This window comes from Sebastes fasciatus, chromosome 7 (assembly GCF_043250625.1).
Source record: "Sebastes fasciatus isolate fSebFas1 chromosome 7, fSebFas1.pri, whole genome shotgun sequence".
NCBI lineage: Eukaryota > Metazoa > Chordata > Actinopteri > Perciformes > Sebastidae > Sebastes > Sebastes fasciatus.
Genome location: NC_133801.1, coordinates 27,801,342 through 27,826,480, shown reverse-complemented (window position 1 = coordinate 27,826,480; position 25,139 = coordinate 27,801,342). Strand labels below are relative to the sequence as shown.

General features: G+C 40.1%; 1 protein-coding gene across 1 annotated transcript in view; it reads right to left on the bottom strand.

The window, feature by feature from the left end:
- sez6b (seizure related 6 homolog b) overlaps positions 1–25,139 on the bottom strand; it is a 200,106-nt gene that overhangs the window by 47,354 nt on the left and 127,613 nt on the right. The window contains exons 4-5 of the mRNA XM_074640064.1: positions 19,602–19,791; positions 793–978 (exon numbers count right to left, since the gene is read on the bottom strand). Coding sequence (XP_074496165.1) covers positions 793–978; positions 19,602–19,791 — 376 coding nt within the window. The remainder of the gene's footprint in view (positions 1–792; positions 979–19,601; positions 19,792–25,139) is intronic.

The following is a 25,139-nucleotide window of genomic DNA, read 5'->3' as shown; positions in this document are numbered from 1 at the left end:
TTTTATGAATACATCTCTGTTTAGAAATGATGAAATTGTATTTAATACATCACTAAGTATTAATATTATAATATTGTATTATATGTATTATTATATTATTTAAAAAACAGGTTACAATAGTCTAGAAAATAAATAATGTTGAAAGTATCAATAATTATTATTATTATTATGACAATGGTGATAGTGCTAATATTATAAAGAAATGTATTGGTTTTATCACTTACTTTAAGTATTATCTGTATTATTATTATACATTATCTATAATAATAACAATAATAATAATAATAATAAAGTATGTGCAATGTTTTTATTATTTGAAATATTACATATAATATTATTAAAACAATAAATCAATAAAGAATTAACAAATATCACAATAAATATAATATGCACTATGTAGATTGCAAATGGTTTAATCTTTAAAGAGAACACGTTTAAATAGAGAGTCTTACTCTCATAACTCTGATGAAATGATTTTGTAGTTCTATGAATTAATTGTTCCTTCTTGCCTTAATATTGATTCATACAACTGAATCGGAGTTCTGCCTGGGAAGCTGGAATATGTGTGCATTTTCCTCGAGTCGGTAATCTTTAAATGATGGCAGGTAATTAGACAACAAATATTTGTAATGATTAGACTTTGTAGTAGTCGGGTTTACTCAAACACAGAGGCATCTCTGTGAATAACTTGAAATTGTTTTTAAGTGTTTAGTTGTTGTCCTTCCTATCTCTGGCCTGTGGATATAAAAGATGAGCTTTGATTGTGTTTTCTCTTGGTTCTGGTGACCTCACCTAGGCAGTGTGGTTCCTTGCCACTCCAGTAGGGGGTGCTAGCATTGCGGCAGGTCAGCACACTGGGGCCTTGCAGCTGGTAGCCGGTCAGACAGGAGAAGAAAGCCTCCCCCCCAGAGTGGAGACTGCTCACTGATACATCACCGTAGAGAGGCCGCTGGGGGAAGACACAGCTCAACACAAAGGCTGCAGAGACATAGATAGAGAAAGAAATGAAAGAGTCAGAAATTGAGAGATTTAAGACAGAAACAGAGGAACAGAAAGAGACACAAAGGGAGAGGGAATTAAGCTGAAAGAAAGTGAAATTTCAGCAAGGGGCTGAAGTTTGGTTTCAGAAGTTGAAAGGACTCAATGAAGTTAGTTTGAGCTATAGCGGCTCATGTATCACAACAACCAAATTCCATACAGCCCTCTATATAAGCTCCAACAATATAATGGTCTTGTTTAGGCTAGAAATGGTTTTGGTTAGGGGTTGCAGCAAGATATGTTTGAGTAACTAAACCCAGAGCAAAAACAAATCTCAAAAAACCCTGGCTATAATGACTCCTGGAGTTTTTGATGAAATCATGTGTAACGGCAGAAATTGGCAAAACTGTATTGTGAATTTTTAGCAATTCAGCACATTCGATCATCCAGATTTTGGTGGCTGGGCATAGAAAGTACACTACCAGCATGACTTAAGAGATGTCCTGTCTCATGCACTACTGTCAGGATATAGTGATAGTGATAATTTATGAAAATAACTTTTTTTTTAAAATCATATTTGCTCCATTTCTACCTACTGCTGCTTTAAAGCATGTAAACATGTTGTAGTAGAACCTTAAAATACAAGTATGAACCTGAAAATGAGCATAATAGGTCTTCTTTAACTATGTTCAAATATCCACCACAAACTGCTCTAGTGTATGAATTTCCATACTGTATTTATAGGACCTTATTTTCCGTTAATGTGGGACAAACCCTATAGGCCCCGACTTTCCAAGCTGCCACAGTCAAATTGATTTTCTAATTAAGCTGTCTGCTTATACAGAGGTAAATAAAACTACAGGGAAATATTTAGTGTACCAGTGTCCCCCTGTGGCCAGCATTTAAACCCACACACACACACACACACACACACACACACACACAGTTGTACAAAGACCTGTCACATCATTGCCAATATATGAGGAACATACAGGCTGGCTCTCAGGTGACCAGTTAACTAACTGGCTCTTTTATTGCCACTGATTTGTCTTCCTTCAGCCTCCTGGCGTTCAGCCACACATATTAATAATTTATTTCTGCTAAAGACTCTGATCCATCTCACTGTAATTGTCCTAGTTTTATTGTTAGCCCTCGGATGGCTTGGCAGTAGTGCTGCTATTGATTCTGTCTGTTGGGGACAGCGCCGGGCCTCAGGCGAGGAAATATGTAGGGAGATTAAATAGGCCAATAAATGACAACCTACGACCTCGGCCGCCTCCAACACTCTGTTAGAGCTGAGGGATGTTCGTCAGCTCTATAGTGTCTCAGAAATAGAGATAAGAAGAGAAGTTTTGGTCTTTATAGTATTTCTCATTAGAGCAACATCCCAGACTAGTGCTGCCATAGCAGCAGCTGCTGAAGCTGTGTCCTATCACTCCCTGAGCTAGTCATTACCATGGTCAGCTGTAGCTATTAATATCCAGGCCAACCAAAAACTATGAAGCTCATAGGCTCGCTGGAGACTAGAAAAAGAGATAAAAGAGCCATCATGGTAGCATTGTGGCATCATAACACTGGTGCTAACAGGGAGCCTTCACGGAGAGAAATTGCCTTTGGAGCAGTAAAATGCCTGCTATTTGCTACATCACTTTGTCTTGTCTTCGTAGACCTTAAGGCCATAAATCATGTTTCGGCTTTAATGAAAGGTTATTGATAATCACTGCCCTTATTTTGTCTTCTCTTTCACACAAGAGGGTGCAAGTTGACCTACAGTGTGGTGTTTAGCTGAAGTCCACTGGATCACAAAAAGAGAGATGAGTAGCAAAACATAAAAGCTGAAAATGCATAGAGCAAAGGGAATGAAATGCAACAATAACCTTTGCGCAAATTGGAAAAAGTTTTCAACAGGGTTTCTTTTGAAAATTACCATATTGAGTGTCCATAGATATATAACAGGATCATATACATGTCCTTTTTAATAGTGGTAGTAGTAGTAGTGTGTGAAAGTTCTGCATAGTGCTATAGCCTGCCACAGGTGGAACAGTGTGTATGTGTATTCATCACTTACTTTAAGTACTCAAGTCAAGTCAATTTTATTTGTATAGCCCAAAATCACAAATCACAAATTTGCCTCAGGGGGATTTACAATCTGTACAGGATACGACACCCTCTGTCCTTTACAGTACCACCCTCTCATCGGATAAGGAAAAACGTAACCAAAAAAAACCTTTTAACAGGGAAAAAAAAAGGAAGAAACCTCAGGAAGACGAACAGAGGAAGGATCCCACTTCCAGGACGGACAGATGTGCAATAGATGTCGTGTGTGCAGAGTAACAACATAATGAAAATACGCAACACGACCTCCTCTCCACGCCAGATAGATAGAGCCAGAGCAACACGACCTCCTCTCCACGCCAAATAAGTAATATCTGTATTATTATTATAAGTTATTTCATAATTATAATAACAATAATGCTAATATTAATAACAACACTATTTACTATGTTTTCTACCGTTTTGAATATTAAATATTTATAACATTATTATTAAAACAAGAAATCTATTACACATTTAAACGGCAAATGGTAAATTGACTTGTATTTATATAGCCGCCCCAGTGTGGAACAATTAGGGGGATCTATTGGCAGAAATGGAGTATAATATTAATAAGTATATTTTCTTTAGTGTATAATCACCTGAAAATAAGAGTCCTTGTTGCACCGCCTGTTTCTACAGTACTGTTAACTTTTCCTGCTTGGACCAGAGTCGATAATGTTACTCGTTGCTGTCACCGTCACTCTCTCTCTCTCTTGCTTGACCACTCACTTCCAACATCTGCTCCAAATGACCTACGCTACTCTCACAACGACGTGTTTTCACGTCAGCCACCATAGTTCTTCTACACGCTTGGAGAGGCTTCAGTTGGCTGCAATCTGCAACCTCAGAGCTAGATACCACCAGAACCTTTAACCTTTAAATACAGACTCATAGGTTGCTTCTGAAATTCCATACAAACATGCTATTTAGTACGCTAAAACAATATGTGAGATTTTTTAGTGCGTCCGAAACCTAGTATTAAACAAATAGTACGTGAATTGCATACTATTTCCGGTGAAATATTACAGTATGCAAACACTGGACACTACGGCGGCATAAATATCCCACAATGCAATGCGGTAGTTATGACAACGTTCTTAATAGACAATATCGAAAGGAGTCTATCGCCTTTTTTTAGCTGGTTTTCCCGTTTTCTTTTTTGGTAGAAAAAGGGTATAATTCACACCTTTGTATCATCCATCCTGTAATGTTTTGTTATCAGGCCTGCTACATGATAATTCTGGATAAATGAATGACATAAAAATCCTGGGATGCTGCTGCAAATTTTTACAATTTGGTCAGTGGCTGAGAATGGCGTTTTAATTGTGCTTGACTCGAGAGGCTGCTATGTGGGGATAGCCCCACGCTCACAATGTCAAGTGCCCTGAGTGTGGGAAAACAACAACACGCATGCCCAAAGCCTTTGGCAAAGAAAGCGGTTGGCACAAATTTGATGCCGAGTGTGGCATCTTCAAGCTACTACATATCCGTAAAGCTTTGTGACCGCATCTTGCACGGTTGCGACGCTGTGGCTGTCACAAAATTTGTCCACAGACAGAAATATAAACACCTGGCAAAATATTCACACACAGACTGACAAGGTGAAAACAATACCAGCGTCGATGGCGTGGCTGGTAATTAGATCTGACTCTCTGTATAATGAAAGCAATCAGGCTACATGATTCTGAACCAGCCACATTAACCAGGTGTGTTTGTGGAGCAGCAGCTGGACGTTTTTGCTCTGGACAGCTGAGCCAAACAGAGTAACTCATTGCACAATATCAAATCACAAGTTAATCAGTGTCAGTAAATGGTTAAAATCACTGCACATAGGAGAGAAGGAGACAGCTGTGTATGGCACATGTTCTCACGCTGCACCACCTGTAAGCGCAGGTTTGATGTTTTAGGACCAAAGCGAAACATGAAACGAAGCTCTCAGTGTCTTGGTCTGGAACAAATGATAAAGCGTGTGTTCAGATCAGTCTGTGGACTGTGGGGAACATCTGGGCAGAGCTGATCATATTAACATAAGATTAGATAGAACTTTATTTAATAACGTTCCAAACTGCAAACAGCCACAGTCAACATTTTTCATTTCATTGATCACAAGAACAATTGGCAACATATGATGCTGAATGTGCATCATGTTTTACTCTGACTTTACATACTTAACTTTTCTCTAGGACAGCTTTCTGTTATAATGCAGAATAAAGGAGTGACTGTATCATCACATTCTCACATTCTCAACTTGTCAAATACCGCCGCTTGGTCAGTGGCCGTAAGCTTCAAACTATGACGCTCTAGGTACCCCTCTAGCGTGTCAGTTTTGGACGTGTCAGTTTGGTCAGCTTCCGCTCGTTACTAGGGGTGTGACAATTTAAATTCTCAATTGGAAATCGAGTGAAATTAACTTCCGATCTCGACCATCAAAATCAAAAGAAGGAACGATGATCTCCGCCCCCTGCCCACTTTCGTACGTTACTAGTACAATCCAGCTGGACTCAAGAAATGTAACAGCCACTTCACTCATGGTTAAAACTATAAACCAGCACAAAAAAAAAAAAAAAAATCACGGTTGAATTTCAGCCTTCATGGACATTTTTCAACTCAACGTTGTTGAATCAGAGCAGCTGATAGTAGTAACAAGTTAGCGGGACTACCGAGTGCCGTGTCTCAGCACACAGACTTAGTCAAACGCTCAGCCTCCCCCGTCAGTGACTGTTTTTGTCCTTTTTAGGGGGGTACAGAGGTAAAGTTGTAAAGTTTCATGAGGCTGTGATTATCCTAGAGGATAAAAATGATCAAGTTTCAAAAAATGGTTTTACTACAATGAAATAGCTACTATTATTATACTGCTACTATCATCACACATGAATATGAATAGGCTCATTGGATCCACAAGAGTTTCAGCTTTAGAGTCATACCCAATTTATGCAATTCCAAGACTGTTTAGGGACCTGTATTAATACTGCATTCAAAAAACTGCGTGCTTTATGCACAAAACTGCATGTGATTATTATAAAGTGGGCATGTCTGTAAAGGGGAGACTCGTGGGTGCCCATAGAACCCATTTTCATTCACATATCTTGAGGTCAGAGGTCAAGGGACCCCTTTGGAAATGGCCATGCCAGTTTTTCCTTGCCAAAACTTAGCCCAACTTTGGAGAGTTATTTAGCCTCCTTCCCTCAGGGACAGTAAAGTCGGAGGGTGAAAAGGTCACTGAAACTTTTAGTGTATATGATGTGTGCACAATCATTTCTTCTGATCTATTTTACATGTCATTGGTAAATGTCTGTTATCAGTCAAATATATCCTTTTTAATTTGACCTGGTATGTTGATTTTTACATTAGGAATTCTGGTGCTGCTGGAATTGTAAAACCTCAGCAGAGTACTTCAATGGGCTGTATTATTGTTTCCTCTGCTGCTCCCGAGCTGCTAAACCAGCACATGAGCCCCAGACTGGCCATAAGCCAGCTCCCTACAACTGCTGTTGGCCTTCACTGTATCTAATCAGGCCTCGCGGCCACAGTGTAGATCACAGGGGCAGAGCAATAATGTGATATGTTTAATGGTCCCCCGTAGCTAGGGGATGTAAATTGAATTTATTTATTTCGTGGTTGCATTGTGATATGGCTTTGATGTGGAATGGCTCCACTCGGATCAAACTTCATCTCTAATCTTGTTTGCTCCCTCAGAGCATTTATTTCTGCTGACCATTGGCCTCGCATTACTGTGAGGAGCTGACAAACTCTGCAGAGATTAATGAATCTCGTAGCTCTGTTTCCGGGCTTCACTCTGGAGCCGCTGGGATCTGTGCCACAGGATATTTTCTGTGTTTCGTGCTTCATTTACAGTACTTATGCTACAATTGTCTGGAAGGCCACTTAGTCTCAGAGGTCAATGCCAGCCTGGTATAAACATTCTCCATACATTGTTTCATCAAAGGTAAATACTCAAATTTAAATCAATCTGATTTAGGGTTTGCACAACATCCAGCTTTAAACATCATTATGGAAATCATATTTACTCAGTCTTTGTCAAATGTCAACACTTTAGCCCTAAGCAAGATATCTCAACACCTGTTGACCAGATTGCAGGTGAATAGTAATGGTTTCGGTGACCCCTGACCTTTGCTTTTTCCGCCGCTTGCGATCCAAATTTCCCTATTGTACATGAGTAAAATCAAAATCTACTCAGAAGATTGCTGTTACATTTACAGAGCACAGTCATGCTGCCCATGAATGCTTTTTCAGGACATCCTTAGGAATCCTTAGGAACCACATTGCATTTTACATAAATGACTGACATAAATTAATGCAACAGTAACACATTATAACCTTATATTAAAGATGATAAACTTACACACACGCATAGCATCATTAGCATTCATTTGGAGTTCTGTTTGTGCAAACTGTGCACCCACTTCGAATGTTATCAGCCGATGGAATGGGCCTCATCAGCTGTTATCAGCCTCCTAGATATGGGTTAGATGGGGCCTGCTACATCTATTAGTAGGTTCAGAAGACGGTTATCATCTATTCCCATGTTGATCACTGATACGAATAAAAGAAGGCAACGGCAACCTCTAGTGGCCGTGGTAATTGTGATGGGAGCAAAGGAGGAAGTCAGTATAAAGAGCAACAACACAGGACTTTCACCAAAAGTCCACGTTGACTTATTTTACCTTACTTTTGTTTCGTAATGTACGTACTTCACAAACACCAAGTAACATAGACTATGTAACAAGCGTAGTTATTTTAACCACGATCTTTAACCAAACCTAACCAAGTAAGTTAAGTTGTTTTGTTTCAATTCACAACATTTAGTTTCACTTTCACTTTCCCAACACAGTATAGGTGCAGTTTGGCCCGTCTGAAGCATTAGAATGGTAGTGATAACCGCTGATAACGCCCATTCAATCCGTTGATTACATTTACAGCTCAACAGTACACTACAAGATGTTTCTGAAAACATTTGAGGCGAGAAATAGTCATTACAGTAACAGACTATTGATTCATATTTGATAAGCGCTGCCTAGTTTGACCATTTGATCAGAGTTCACGAGTGACTGACAGCTGCCTTTGTTGAATGAACAGCCAATAGGAATGCTCTCTCTCTGAAATGACCTGTGATTGGCCAAAGTCTCCCTTCACAGGCTAGATTTTCTAAAGCCTGAAAACAGAGCCATGAGGAGGTGCAGAAGTGTTTTCTCACAAAACACTTGAATAACAATATGCTGAAAGGTTATTATGGATTTTTTTGCGCAATGATGCCAAAAACATTCTGCCTACTGCAGGTTTAAGTGAATTTGCAGCTCATAACAGTGAGTATGTTGTTCTTCAGTCACAATCCATTTTGAGTGTTGAGTGCCTCCAGCTACTACTGTGGAATAATTCTACTATTAAATTTGCAGACCTGTAAAATGAAGTGTTACCAAAATATTCATATTAATAATGACTTGATATCTGGATGTTTTCAAGAAGGAGCTGCCATTATATTAGAGGTGGGAATGAAGAAAAACAAGCTCTCTTCATGTGCTGTTTTAACTGTATTCCAGACATTTTCTGCATTGTCCTAATTTTGCGGTGATCCACTGGGAGAGCAGTCTTGACAGAGAGAACGGCAGAGAAAAACAAAGAGAAAGATGGAGAAGACCTAGCAGCTCTGAGGAGAATCCACTGGGGCTACACCCCTCTTCTCTCCATCCTCAAGAGGCCATCAACGATGATAAATAGCCAGCAGGAAAGAGAGGATGAAGGCACAGAAACACCCAGATCACATATAAAACAGAGGACCACAAATGATGAGCCGAATAGAAAAGAACAAGTGAAGAAACAAATTGCTGACAGACTGTGGTCTAATCTATGTTGCAGTGAAAATGCAGCTCTCTTCTTTATTCCCCCACTCCCTGAGAGTCAATGAGCCATAGACATACAGTGGAACCCCCACACCCACCCTCCATCCCTGCAATCCATTTTATTTATGCTTTATTGCAGCAGCCTCTCAGCTCAGCGGCAGCCTGTGGCAGCAGAACGTGGACATGTTGTTATAGCAAGATCACCCTGCCGTTTCTCTTTCAATTAGCCCAACATGCATGGGGCACTAGACCTCCCACCTAGAGGTAAATCACCCAGTAGCACCTAGAGCTCTCGTCCTCTGATGGCAAGCTGCTCTATGGGGCCAATGAAAGGACACATGGAGTTTGTAATGATGGGGACCATGAAGGAACTTATGAGGTGAACCATACGAAGCTGATGCTAATGTCTTTACTGCAGCCCACCAATGGGGATTCTGCAATTAGGCTACGGTCCAGTCCTCCAATGGACAGTGTTTTGTGTCAACATTCACTGTGTGTCTATTTTGTCCCTGCTAGCATGATTATGACAATGTCAGTGAATCTGTAAGTCTAACACTTTCAGTAAGAATTTTCAACAACAACCAGTGAGATTGCCATGGACGTTGGTATGGATGCCATAATTTATCATAGAAGCTGCAAATGATGAGGGTTCACGGGGTTTGACCATGACCCTCTTAAAAAGGGAACACAGGCGTAGTTGCAGATTTCGTGATGGAAGATATGTAATGTGTTGGCCTCTTGTGCAAACATATTTACAAAATGTGTGGGAAAAATACGTTTTTAATCGCTGATAAGCTGCCATCAGTGAAACTCAACACTTCCGGCAGATGTTCTAACAATGACAAGAGCTCGACAACGATGCAAAAAAATGGCAAAGCAAACTGAAATTAAAGCTGAAAGCGGCAATGAACGGGCCCTCGCTCCTCCATGCACGTCAGTGGTACTAGTGGGATTCCTGTCAACCCAGCTGTGCATTTCCGCAACTTTCGGATACTGCATGCACGACTTAGACATTATTTCCTGTGTGGAGTGTGTGGTGCTGGAAATTATGTGTTGCAAATTTTGTACCATATCCTGTGTCCATTATGTGGCGCTAGAGAACACACACGCTAATCATGTTGCTGTATATCATGTGTAGACACCATGATAGCTTAACACCATGTAAATTTCATGTAAATCGTTTGATCTTTGTCACATAAGGCCGACTTCCTGTTGTCAGTAAGTGGTGCTATGACTATGACTCAATATGGACATTTAGCTGTCTTCCGGTCTGGACTGTGGACCTCGCAATAGCAACGCCGTTCCATGAAAACAAAAGAGCTTCGAAATTTGGCATTGTGAAGTTTCTTGAACAAGGTGCCCCAGAGGCGAACTGGCACCTCTCATCAGTCCTTACATGGTCCATACAGGGACTTGAACCGGCGACCCTCCTGTTCCCAAGCCAAGTCCCCGTGGAATGAGCTGTCTCCCCACACAAATATGTGAAATACTTATGAAAGAAGGACATAAAGGCCTACGTTTAATAATTAATAAAAGCCTGTTTCAAATAACGGCCTGATTCTTCTTGAGGTAAATACAGGCTTCGGCCAGAGAAAATTTTCGACGCCATACGTCACAACCGTGCAAGTTGCAGATGGTCTTTAGTTCCTCATCCTTTTGGTGACCTGCTGATCTTTCCTCTAGCACCACCAGGTCAAGTCAGTCTATAATCAAGGTCAACATTTTGCAGTGATCATTACTCTGGTCCATGAAGATATCTCACAAGCTAATGGCTATATTCATGTCAAAATTCTATCCTACTTTTTCACTAGTGTCATCGTGTATATAGGAAATATCAAACTAAGCATGAAATGCTCTGAGTACATCCAGTCTCCCCAGAGGACAAAGCTTTTCCACTTTAAACATTGGATGGCAAGGTGTTTTAGTCACTAATAGATCAAAGAATGTCCATATTTAGTATTGTTTTGTGCTAGAAAAAGTGAAGTAGCGCTGCTAATAATGACATTACTGCAGATAATTGCTGGTTACTGCAGGTTGTGTTTTAGCATACGCTTACATTTGTCTGTAAAATGTGGGATGTCGCAAAGGACATGGAATGTAAATTTGTACAAATGGCTACTGAAACCAATTTATAGTTACTGATTGAGAGGAAATTGTCTCTGTGTGGGAGAGAGGAGGTAGAGAGAGAGACAGAGAGAGAGAGATTAGACAATTTTAGCCCCTCTTATTATCAACGTTTCATAAATAACTATATTACAATGAGAGCCACTTCAACGCAGCAGGAGAAAGAATACTGCAGCAAAGTAAAAGCTGCTTAAAAAGTCACTTTACAGGAGCTGCAGCAGTACCAACAGAAGACAACAGACCATGCTATGCAATAACATTACTGAATTACTTTTCACATCACTGTTGTCTGACCTTCCCTCTACTTGAATTTGTGATGTCTGCCAAGTAGGTACCGTACAGTGGCATTTTAGAGCCGCTTTGCTGAAAACAGCTAAAAACTCGTTGAGAAAGCTCCATAAAGCCGAGGGGAGCTGCAGTGACCCCTTTCACATTGTTTTCACATTGGCACATTGTTATTGTACAAATATCAATTACAGTTTTTTTGCAATTGCCAAGACACAAAAACTGGTACTTGTGGCACAATTACTGAAACCACTCAGCACCACCACTACATAGCGCAGGGCACCAAGTGCCAGAGGGGCACCATAACAGCCTGGACATAACGCCGACGCGACAATATCGGAAGGAATGGCCTGAAAAAAGACAACAGAAGTTGGAGGCAGAGAAGAGGAAAAAAGAAGAAACTATGGATGACTCTTGCGCATTGCTTTCAGGTATTTTTATTTTTTATTTCAGTAGGCAGAATTTTTTTGCATCACTGGGCAAAAATTCCATAATAACCTTTCAGCATATTGTAATTCAAGTGTTCTGAGAGATAACTAGACTAGTGCACCTCCTGATGGCTCCTTTTTCAGGCTTTACAAAACCTAGCCTGTGACGGGAGACTTTGGCCAATCACAGGTCATTTCAGAGAGAGAGCGTTCCTATTGGCTGTTCTCCGTCGGTCGGGTCACAAACTTTCTCATTTTACAGCTAAACCGTACACTACGAGATGTTTCTGAAAACATTTGGGGAGAGAAATAGGTATTACAGTAACAGAATATTTATTCATGTTTGATCAGCGCTGCCTAGTTTTACCGTTTGGTCGGAGTTTGCTAAGTGATTGACTCGTGACTCTCATAGACGGCAGAATCCAGATCATCTCGGATTGGTTGTTTTCCTCCGGTCTGTGAAATCTTGCAGATGCCATTAGGAGCACCAGAGGACACCGAGGCCCATGTTTTTTTTTTAAGATTACCTGTCTCATGCACTACTGTCAGGATATAGTGACTGTTTTATAAAAAATAACTTTTTTTAATCAAATTTGCTCCAATATTACCTACTGCTGCTTTAAGTATTTGCTTTTGCAACAGATGTAAGATTTATTGTATGTTGTGTATGTGTGTTTTTTTTTTTTTTGTGTAGAGTTTGGACAAATAGGGCCCTAGTTTCAGAAGTTGTGTTTAAGCAATTGCAAATTGTATTTAAAAAAATTTAAAAAAGTAAGTCGTTAAATATGTTGTTTCTGTCACAACAGGGTCTGTTTACAGCAGTGGTCTTGTAAGTACATAAGTAAAACCAACATGTATTTACTATTTACTATGATCTCAGCTTGGGCTTGGAGACAAGACATGTTTAAGAGGAAGCCTGTGTTACAAACTGGATGTGTGTCATTTGAAAGACGCGGGCATTTACAATGGCAAGGAGGGTATAACGAAACATGTTGTTGAGTTGCATTATGGGAAATGTAGGATCCAGTGTTGCTGCTTCAATTCATCTTTTTTAAAATGTGTCATTTGTGAGTCCTGTAGTTGCGATACAAAATTATTAAGGTAGCCCTTTAATCAACTGTTGTACAGTATACATACAGCAACATCAGTGCATTCTGAAGTTTTCTTGGTTATATAGCTATATGTTGGTACAAATGTATGTTATCTATAAGCTTAAAGCATTTAAATGTTAAAAGTTAAATAAGTTCCTATCGCAGAGATTGCCCCAGTTACCAGTAACAGTCTCCTAAATAAGGATGTTCTCCTTCAGTTTACTGTCCTGTGACCTGACAGCCCTGCTGATGTTCTATATTTATAGCACAATGAATTCTCCTTTTGCTAACAAAGACAAATGGTCTATTAGCGGTCTTGCATTTTACATGGACTGATGAAAAATACATACATCTTCCTCTGCGCCCGGACATCAATAAAGAAACTGACAGAGGGGATTCATTTACGCCTCGCTCATCAGAGCTCATTGAGAATGATTGAGCGTGACAGGCTTGCACAGGAGAGGACACTGTGGGTGGGAAATATCCTTCAGTGATGAGATTCAATTTCACACAATGTCATAGCCTCTGTGGGACTGGCCGTTGTCTGTGTGGAGGGATGGTTTACTGTACAGTCAATTCTAGACTGCAAAAAGCTGCACAGCGTATTATGAGACCCATCTGGACCACTTACAATCAACTTGCATTTGACGGTTTAAATTGAAATGTTTCATCGTTTAAAGAGAACGAGGAAATGAATCATTCTTCTGAGAGATTTGTCATAATGCTGGTGCAATGACAGCTGGTCTGAGTCACAGTTAGAATGGAGGACAATGAAACACAATAAAGGAAAGACAGGTGTGAATGTCATTCAATATGAAGGGGCCTGTAGTGTGACCTGGAACATTTAGGCAAAACAGTTTAAACTGTGAAATCTCTAACTGCATATTTAGACATAATGAACTTACGGTAGTTAGTCCATATTTCTTTAGGAAAAGTCAACATAATACACATTACTGCTACAGTGAAACATGAACTATGACAGTGCGAAATTTCAGGTTCAAAATGCTAGCCAGTTTCTATACAAATCACACACTTTTCATTATTCCTTTAACACAGCAGGTGCTAAAACAGAAAAACCTCTAAATAACAGGAGCTTCATGACTGCTGTCACCTCTTTTCTTACTCTGCCCTACCAACTAATTAAAGATCAAAAAGAGTTCCATTTCAAACTTACTTACTTTTGTACAATAGCTGCTGTCAGGAGAAGTTAAAGTTGGGATAATTTGTTTTCACGGTGACATTTTCTGATCGTGTCTGCTTATGTGTTCAAGCTTAAATCCAACTGATAGCTTGAAATTGGGTTTTTCATCAGTCTCTCAGAAGTAAGAAAAGAAAGAGCAGAAAACAGCAGCACAGCTAACAGAACACACAATGAGCATCACTATCGTCATTGTTTGGTTGTCTGTTACAAATTGGAACCAAGCCAAAATGTTTACTGAAAGCCACATATGCGTACATATTTTATATGGTCATTGAGTTTATCATCTAATGAAATGCATTTTAGCTTGTAGAAAAATAAGACAATCATGTTGAAAATTGGTGCAGTCTATACCTCAGCATGCATTGGGCAGCATGTTTTTTTTGTACTACAATCAGGGACGCCAAAATTGGAATGTTTAAAATTCAATACAAAGTGGGTTTAAAATTGCATTTATCAATCATTTTGGATTAACAATGACTGAAATCACTATGTGTGATATTAAAGTGGTTGCTAGTAGTGACGAACACATAGAGAGTAATCGTAAAAAATAGGTTTATATACTACTAATTTGCTTTGCAGGATACATTTTGAGGGAAACATAATTGCTGTCTGGATTATGTTCATTGGCGTAGTTGTTTTTTTTTCAGTAAAGGAAGCGCCACTGCAAGGAAGCAGGAGGTCAGGGTGGCTGTATAAAGCAAATTACTTTTATTCTGGAGACCAAGGTTTACACAACAAAAGCACTTTCTACAGAGCTTTTTAAGGTCTTAAAACACATTCTGGCCCACTAACTCCACTCTCATCTACATTGTTTCCAGCTGCAGGCAGCCGTTTTCAGTGACAAAGATGTGGATGGGTCCAACAAACACAAGGCTTTCATCCAGGAGACCCCTGTTTGTGTCCCGTGCGTTAAGTTTCACTTTCACGTTACAATCCCCTGTTCGTTCGTGTCCCGTGTTCACAACGTTCAGTTTCATTTTCACTTTGCAGACGTAGTAGTTTTAAGCCCAACCATGTATTTTTTTTCCTAAACTTAATCAAGTGGTTTTGTTGCCAAAACCTAAATTGACACCAAGGGACGTGACAAAACAGCAGTATGTGACGAGTTGGGATGAGAAGGTGTCGCAGCAGCATTAATGTGCATTGATGTGCTAACTGAAACTAAAGGTCAAAAGACAAAGTCAGAATGTTGTAGAGTGATACAAACACGTGTTTTTCTTCCCTCCGCAGCTGAACACTGTAATTTGTCACTGAAGAGATCACCCCATGTCTGTTTTATGCTCGACGGACTCAACTGAATGCCAGACCTATTTGTGTGTGCTGCTATTCCTGTTAATTTCTGATATGGCAGTAATTTAATGCAGCAGAAAAAAAGGCAATTTGACTCCCCCCCATAATTAAGTAATAGAACAAATCCCGTTCCAATTACATCTTCATAATAACCAAAAGAATATTAGATACATGCCCATATTAAATTAATTTGTCAGCATGTCAATGGTTTATAATTATCCAAGGAACAGAATGAGCTGGTCCATCCGCTCAACATTGAGCTCGATATCCCAGCATCACTCCTGCGATGCAAGAGTTAAATGGGAGACTACTGAGTGTTTTCCATCAAGCGATTAGATGGAGCATGCAGCTCTTAAATTCACTTTACATCAATTGTATTGTATTCTAATTAGGGTTTTCTGGGGTTTCGAAAAAGGAGATACTGACACCAGCAATTTTTAATTGAAGCAGTTAATTGCTGGTACTTTGTGCCAACATTTAATATCAATATATTTGGGCATTTTATTGCAAAGAGAGTTTTATTGTTATCAGGGTGGACCATCCTCTGAAACAGCTTTTACACATTCAAAGGACACTAGTCTGTTAGATAAATTTCTGGGGTCAGATAGTGTTAGTCATTTGATCAATGGTTAATTTAAAATACTGCCATTCCTTTCAGCTCTATGGAGCCCTTAAAGGGACTGTTTGTAACTTCTTACAAGTATAAATCCATCCGGGTCGGTGTCCCATGCGCGCTCGCGTGTGGCTACGCTGTTCAGACTCAGACTCCAACACAAACTACATGGAAGCACCAAAACCGCAAAGTTCTATCAAGTGAAGCCCGTCTGTTAAACAGTGTTGGTCGCGGTCGTAGTACACGGGGGAGACCGTAGCTTTGGTCTCCAGGGCCGGAGTCTCTGCTGTACTCTGCTCCTCTGCTCCTCTGCTCCTCTGCTCCTCTGCCTGCCTGCCTTCACTACACACACCGCTCGTTCTCGCTCAGCTCGCTCCACCTCATGTTTGTGTGTGCACACTACACACAGCAGAATAGCTGGTAACTCTGAGAATATCTAGTAAAAGTACAGTGGACGTTTGTGCAGAAATAAATGCTGCAGCTCCTCCAGACCAACAGAGGTTTCCCATGTCTTGTGAAGTGACGGGGCTCCGCAGCGAGTAACGTTATCGTCTCCGACCAAAACTCCGGTGTCTCCCCTGTTCCCTCCGGCCGTGGTCGGAGGGCTGAGGCAGGAAAAGCCAACGCTAGGATCAGCAGTGATTCATGGAGAGACCTTCGTCTGGTCAGCTAACATTACTGCCAAGCAGGTGAAATATAGAGTGATATTGTGGTTTTAGCTGACGTGTGTCGCCTCACTGTTTTGAGCGATGCTCGTTCATGTCTATTTAGAGCGAGCACAAGCGCGAACCCGATGCTGACTTTCGTTGACTTAACGGCCACAGGTGTCGCTGTTAACAAGCATTTCTGATTCTTACAAACAGTCCCTTTTAGTATTATTGCGGTGCACTCTGGGGGCCTTATCCGACACCCGGGGCTAAGCGGAGTTTAGCCCAACTGTCCTTGCAATTTTCAGACCGACGCAGTTGTCTTCTTCACACTCAGAAACCACGTTGTGTAAATATTAATGCACTTGCGCCCATCTGTGCGACCATGGGCGTGTTAGTCAGGCGCATTGTCCTGTGTTTGTAGAATTAGGTTTATGATTGCGTAACCTTCGTTATTCACGTACTCATAGACCCCATGATTGATTATAGAATGTATCACCCACCCAGTAATGCATATTCATGAGAATTTGTGGTTTGTGGATTAATCAGTAAAAGTAACTCTGTTACCTGTTAATGTTTGAGACAATAACATTTGAATCCATCAGATACACCTTTGGATCTCACATCTTATGTAGCAGTAGACAGGCCTACATAGCCATTTTGGCATGGGAATGACGTGGAACAAAATTTCTTCCCTGGGTCACATATTGCGTATCACCTCACACACTGAATTATACAATGAGATTTATTGTGCAGCCCATGCCTTATAGGCTGCTTCCTGATAAGTAAGAATATTGCCTGGGGATGTGGTTAGAATTTCCAGAAGGATGTTGTATATGCACGTCAGAAGTGACATATTGCAAACTGATGTGAGCATGTTCTGAACATGTTCAACCATGAATACAATTACATATTCATCCCTGGTACCTATCTGTCATTCTCCTCCACTGCTGCCTGGTCTGCACTTTCCTTTCTCTGCCTAGGAACAATACGTTGCAACAGCAACTCAATGTGATGAATCCTATCTCAGCCAACACATGCACTACTTCACTGTCCAAGCCATTGCAATCCAAAACATTGAATGCATTGATCAACAGCTCTTTTCAGACAAAAAAGCCACGGAGGGAAGGCTAGCTTCTAGAGGGATTTGAATGGTGAACAAAAAAATTGAGTATTTCTGTGGTGTATGTCTGAGGAAAGTTTTAGCTCAATGTGTGGGAGCTTTAACTGGTATAGTTCTGTCTGCATTCTAATCAATGGGTCAGTGCAAATGCACTTATTAAGGGAAGGTGGGAGGAGCTGAGGAGGGACAAGAAAACCACACAGACAGTTATCACTGGTTTGAACCTGCTCATTAAGCCTTAAAGTGGCAGTAGGCAGTATATTTTTGGCATCATTGGGCAAAGATTCCAGAATAACCTTTCAGCATGTTGTAATTCAAGTGTTCTGAGAGAAAACTAGACTTCTGCACCTCCTCATGGCTCTGTTTCCAGGCTTTAAAAAATATATTGGCTGTGCTCCGGTCATATGACCAGAACTTTGCGTTCCTTCAACAGATTTTTCAATGGTGGCCGTGTCACAAACGTTCTCCTTTTACAGCTAAACCGTGCACTACAAGATGATTCTGAAAGCATTTGGGGCGAGAAATAGGCATTAACGTAACATGATATTGATTCATATTAATCAGCGCTGCCTAGTTTGACCGTTTGGTCGGAGTTCGCGAGTGATTGACAGCTGGCTCTCATAGACAGCAGTCCACAGATCAGCTCTTACTGCTTGTTTTCCTCCTGTCTGTAAAATCTTGCAGATGCCGTTAAGAGCACCGGAGGACACCGGAGGACACCGGAGGACACCGGAGGACACCGGAGGACACAGAGGCACATGATTCTTTTCAGGCTACTTGTTTCATGTATTACTGTCACGATATAGCGACCGTTTTATAAAAATAACTTTTTTGAATCACATTTGCTCCAATCTCGCCTACTTCAACTTTAATTCTCTGATTATGTTGGGAAAAAGTTTTCACAGTCCTGGTTTAAAAAACATTACACTAAGCAGATGATGCTGTCTGAAATGTTTTTTATTACCCGGACAGTAAAGTATTTTTTATCCTTCGGTAGAAAGTGGAGTCCAAGCAAACAGGAGCCCACAACTGGCTCACATCCTTGCTGGCACGCACACATACACACACAAACACACACAAATACACACACACAACTATCAAAGCTTTATAGTTCTTCTCCCATTTGGCCAGCAGTGGTGAGAAACTAGCAAACACAGCACAGATTGCCTTTAAGCAGCAGGTAAGAAGTTTGCACATGCCATCTGCGCTTTGGAGGGCAATCAATGGAAACGGGCATAAAGGAAAAGAGATCAAGAAGTGGAATCTCTACACAGTTTTCAGGGGCTGACCAGCAGGACCAGAGCTGACCCCGTCTCCTGGGGGCTGTTAAAACGCCATCACACATTTACAAAACCCCTTCATGGATTTCCACAACAAAGGCAGCTGCAGAAAATGACTTTCAGTTAGCTGGCTGCAGGATAAAGCTTTTCATAATTGCTGTATCTTTTAGACATGTCCAGTACAATAATTGATAAGTTACAAAGATAATGTATTAGATAATCATTGTGGCTGACTGACAGCAACAAAACCTTTTTCTTAACAGGTGGTAGATAACATACACTCAGATACACATTGCCTACAGCCTGCCAGGAATGCAAGCCAGGCACACATGTGCTTGATCTCACGATGAATCAAGTCCATCTCCAGAACAGTCAAGAAGTCCAATTCCAAAGAATACACTGAAGTACGCTATGTATTCTGGGCCCCTGTGCCAGAATGACTTATAATGGACACCTGACACCAATTAGGAAAAACTATATTATCCATGACCATTGTATGCTGTGTGCAAATCCATGACCATGATTTGCACCTCAAAATTCTAGTTTCATACATACAGGTGGAATTTGTCTTGTAGGACACACTTACCTTGGTATCTGAGCAGGACGGATCCAACCTGAGACCTCTGGCTGTGGAAGCGGATAGAGATCTGATTGCTGTGGCTTCGTACTACCAATCCCCTCATCAGAATGGACTCATTGGCCAACATGGTGTTCTCCCCGTGGCCCGCATCTTCAAACACCACCTTGTCTCCCTCAGATAGATTCACATTCATCACCTGACAGAAAACAGAGAAAGGATAAGTGTATAATATATGTTATATGTGTTGTATAAAAACAAAACAACAAAAGATCCAGATTGTGGGATCTAGAGTCTCTCAGGACCTGAGGCAGGAGACCAATATTGACTCTATTATCAAAAAAGGCCCAGCACCCACTGAGGATGCTCAACCTGTTGGGAGCTGATGATCCTGTTTTGTACAGCAATCACTGAGGGCCAGATTTACTATGAAAATGCAGTTGCAGTTTTCACTGAGTTTATATCCGCAATTTGCAATTATTCAGCGCCTGATCAACTAAGACAGCATCTAATAACACAGTCAGCATGTAATTACAACCTGAAAAGTGTATCCAATGCGTAGTGCCTTAAACTTGCATTCTTTCAAATAGCCAGCAGGGGGCAGCAAAAAGAAGTCTGGTTGTATAGAAGTCTATGAGAAAATTAAAATTTCTCACTTGATTTATCATCTCAGTAAACATTTTAAACATGAGTTTATGGTCTCAATCGCTAGTTTCAAGTCTTCTTCAATACAGCATGATGTTCATTTAGTAAATTATGGTCCCATTTAGAATAAAAAAGATGATAAAGCAGGGTATGCTTTAGGGCGTGGCTACCTTGTGATTGACAGGTCGCTACGACGGCATTGTCCGATTTGGGTGTTGTCCGTGTTTTCGTCTTATAACTTTAACCCTTTCATAGTGTGTTCATGGAAGTTAATTTTAACATTTTGGTCGCCTAAAAATGTCTTATTCAGCATTTGGTTGTACTTAACTCCAGCCCTTCGTGTCACGTCTGTTTGCAAAAAAACTAAATGGCGACTCCCAAAATAATCACAAGGAACACTCTGGACTAAAATCAGAGAGGAGAGAGAGAGAGAGAGAGAGAGAGAGAGAGAGAGAGAGAGAGAGAGAGACCTGCTTCACCTGCTCCGGGTGGAGCAGGTGAAGGTGGTGTTCATATGGATGTTAATACTGGGGTAAATGCAGCCAAACATTCACTTAAATGTTATAACTAAACGAAGAAAAGTTTAGCTGCAGCCTGTAGTCATTTCACAGTTCACTGATGGTTAAGTTCAAATCAAATCAAAGTGTGATGAACACACAGCACAACATCCGCCCACTATTCATTGCGTTACAGTAATAATATTGCTTTCAGTAATAATAGCCTGATTGCTTGATTTTTGTTCAGATTTTAGTAATACACAAGCATATATTTAATTAATGTTTCTTTTCCCACTACTGTACAATCTTCCCTGTGGCTCTGTGTTGACGCCTGTTCTTTAGAGGCGGAGAATTTTCCTCACACAAAACTGACTGTCGCAAATTGCATGACCTCAGTGAATCCAGCGGGATACATAATCAACCTCTGTTAGCACGTCTCCTATTATTTGTGTGATCCGCCCTTAAATGCATATTCAATGAGGACAGAGGCGTACCCTGACAACACTCGCACAACATGTCGTAAACTGCGTCTCCAGGCTGCCTCATCTATTTGATTAAAGCATGTGTTTGGAGCAGAGTGCGTCACAATCTCCCAGAATATGGGGGATGGAGGATTTTGTAACCCAATAAAATGGCAACGAAGCAAACACATTCCGCTGAGGAAGACTGTTAGCTGTGGCTAAAAGCTCTAAGGTCAAGAATGGACCTCTGGCTTAACTGATTTCCAATTATACCATATTTGTTTTGGCATTCTTTACACTCTCATAGACTTTTCTTTGCATTTGTAACCCAGTATATTGTAATTGTACATAGTATTATGTTTATGTTGTGTATCTTTGTTGTAGCTGTATGTCTGTATTTATCTTTTTGTACATTTGGTCTGGCAATTGTGTGTAAGTTTACTGAGAGCTAGTGAAAACCAGAGTACAATTCCTTGCATGGTTGAACATACTTGACCACTAACCGTATAAAATGAGTAAAAAGCTGTTCAAAAACATAGCCTCTTTCTGCCTGCCACAGCCATACAGATGTAAATCATATGTAAATGACACTATTTACATAATTTATATTTGCAGTCATGGCCAATCACATCAAAATTTCACCCAACTCGTACAACAGCATTTCCCCACATTACTCTGGATAAATTCAAAAGTGGCAAAAAGTACGGTGGCCCTTAGGGTCAAAACACAACATTTCGCGGCTTTTTAGAAAACACATAAACATTTCACAAAACACAATATTTCACAAAACACAACAACATTTCAGGAAACACATTTCACCAAACACAATAACATGAAGATGACACGCAAACCATACTTATTGGACAATGATTCCTTGATGCACTGACTGTCAATCTGCCAATATATATATTGTATTTACAGTATATACAGTATATATATATATATATATATATATATATATATATATATATTAGGGGCTGTCAAAGTTAACGTGATAATAACACATTAGCACAAATTTGTTTTAACGCCACTAATTTCTTTAACGCATTAAAAAAATCGAGAGAGACTACAAAACCAAAGGAATCCATTGGTACCAACCATTTCATACTAGCTTGTCACGAAGGAGGTTAAATAACGCTCCGAACTTGCGCTAAATGTTGGCGAGGAAAAACTGGCATGGCCATTTTCAATGTGGTCCCTTGACCTCTGGCCTCAAGATATGTGAATGTAAATGGGTTCTATGGGTACCCACGAGTCTCCACTTTACAGACATGCCCACTTTATGATAATCACATGCAGTTTGGGGCAAGTCATAGTCAAGTCAGCACACTGACACACTGACAGCTGTTGTTGACTGTTGGGCTGCAGTTTGCCATGTTATGATTTCAGCATATTTTTTATGCTAAATCTTCTGGACAATATTTGTCATTGTTTTGTGTTGTTAATTGATTTTCAATAATAAATATATACATACATTTGCATAAAGCAGCATATTTGCCCACTCCCATGTTGATAAGAGTATGAAATACTTGACAAATCTCCCTTTAAGGTACATTTTGATCAGATACAAAATTTGATTAATTTGTGATTAATCGCGATTAACTAGGGACAATCATGCGATTAATCACATTTAAATATTTTAATCGATTGACAGCCCTAGTTTTGTGAAATGTTCTTGTGTTTTCTGAAATGTTCTTGTGTTTTTTTAAATGTCATTGCGTTTTATGAAATGCTGTCTGAAAGGCTTTGCACGCAGTTTATCCATTCAGAGTGGCAGCCATTATTGTTGTCACACCATGCTATTTTAATGTCTCTCCCTTCTCTGCTTTGTGGAGGAAATGATGCGCCTCCAGTCAAACTCACACCCCTAAACCTGGAGGAATATTTCTATAATATAAGTGAGAAAGCAAAGCAGAGAGAGTTTTCCAATTTCAGATCAGATAATAAAATGCTTCAATTCTATAAAAAGGGCTTCAGGGTGCAGGGGTGCCAGCCTCCGTGGATTAATTTGACATCTGACGCTATTTGTACTTCCAATTTGTGATTAAGGGGTTATTACTTGCACAGTCCAAGGGCTTGTTTGCACTTAAACTTGCATGAATTTCCTAGTGCAAAATAAAATAAATCAGCACTCTGGTGAAGTGTTGACCTGAGATACTCGGAACTTGACTTCTGTGGTTCAAACGATATCTGTGACCATTGTAATGCAGCAAGTGACAAACATTTTATCGTTAACAACATATCAGCATGTACCATCTGAAATAGCGTTGGAAGTCTGCTTTGCATAATGCTCGGGCACAAATCAAAAGTAAGAAATATGGAAAATGCCAAAAGGACAATGTAGAGCTCAGTGATTACACCGCAGATAGGCGTTATAATTGTCAGCTTGTCTCCACCGCAGACAGCACGTCTGGTGAGACATGTCGCTGTTATCAGCTTTTATCACAGCGGGTATATCTTTATTCAGGCGTTAAAAGGAAGGGGGAGTCTTGTTTCCACGTGGCCCTTCATAGATCATATCAACTGCCTCCTATCTTACCTAGCAGGGGGATGAATCCACAGCTCTCCTGAGAAAAAAGCTGCTGAGGGAGTCTGTATTGATGTGTATCCAGAACACAAGTGTCAGTTAACAGTATGTTCATATTATGTGAATATCAAAGCCACACTTCAGACTATTGTTAGAGGTGCAACAACGTTGTGAACATATATACAGACGTAGGCACAGTGACTACTTTTCACCCTTTAAATAGGCAGACTGACTGATTACAAGTTTGAAGATACCTGTGATGCTAATTACAGGACACACCTTAGTTTAACATGTCCCTATGGTCACATTATTTTACATATTTTCTAGGGGTACCATCATTTTTGTCCTGGCCAGTTTCATTAGTTTGTTTTTTAAAATGATTCTGTTGAACCACAATTCAAAAACAATATCTGATTTTCATTAGTTCATTTTCAGTAAATTTTTATTTATTATTACTTTTGTCAGTTTCAAGTTATTTCAGTGACCATTGTGGGTTTTTCTCTCTTTAACGGAACGTTACCAACAACTTTGCCTACGTCTGTATATTATAAGTAGAATAAAAATAGTACTGATGCAAAGACATTTTTGGAATAACGTTGACTATTAGATACAAGGATAACTAGAGTTACAGCCCTGGGGTTGTATGTGTCTGCCAACAAATCAAGTTGCAGTTTACATCCATGTCTGTGTGCCAAATTTGAAGAAATTCCCTAAAGGTGTTCCTGAGATGTCACGTTCACAAGAATGGGACGGATGTGAGGTCACAGTGGCCTTGACCTTTGACCACCAAAATCCAATCTGTTCACCCTTGAGTCCAAGTGGACATTTGTGCCAAATTTGAAGAAATTCCCTACAGGCGTTCTTGAGATATCGCCTTCGCAATGGGAAACGTGGATATACGTAGATGATGACCTACGGACAGACGGTGGGGAGGCATTAAAAAGTCTGTAGCTCTGGCATCCTTAATCATGTCATTAAAATCCATTAAAAGCCCTTACTGATAGTGAACTTGTAGATGGATTTCCACAAACGCTCAGCTCTGCAACAGATGCAGTTAAAAGTTCTCGTAAAAACAAAGTTAGTAAGTGAACCTTGAGTTAATATTATTTTGCTAAACGAATATCATATTATTCACATGTCCTCATTTCATAAATTAGCACTGTGTTTGAAAGTTTTTTATTTTTTTGTTTTGAATGTAAAATGAGGGAGGAAGTTATGACTGTTATCACTTAAACCCACTTAATACTGCTTATATAATATACTGCACGTACAGTCCATTATTCAATTACAGTGCATTAGTTTGAACTGAAACTTTACTTGCAGCCCACGTACAGTAGGAGTCTATCCAGCCTGAACGCAACATGAATGACTCATACTGTATGAGCTCAGCAGCCTCTGCAGCGCGCTTGTGTCTAAC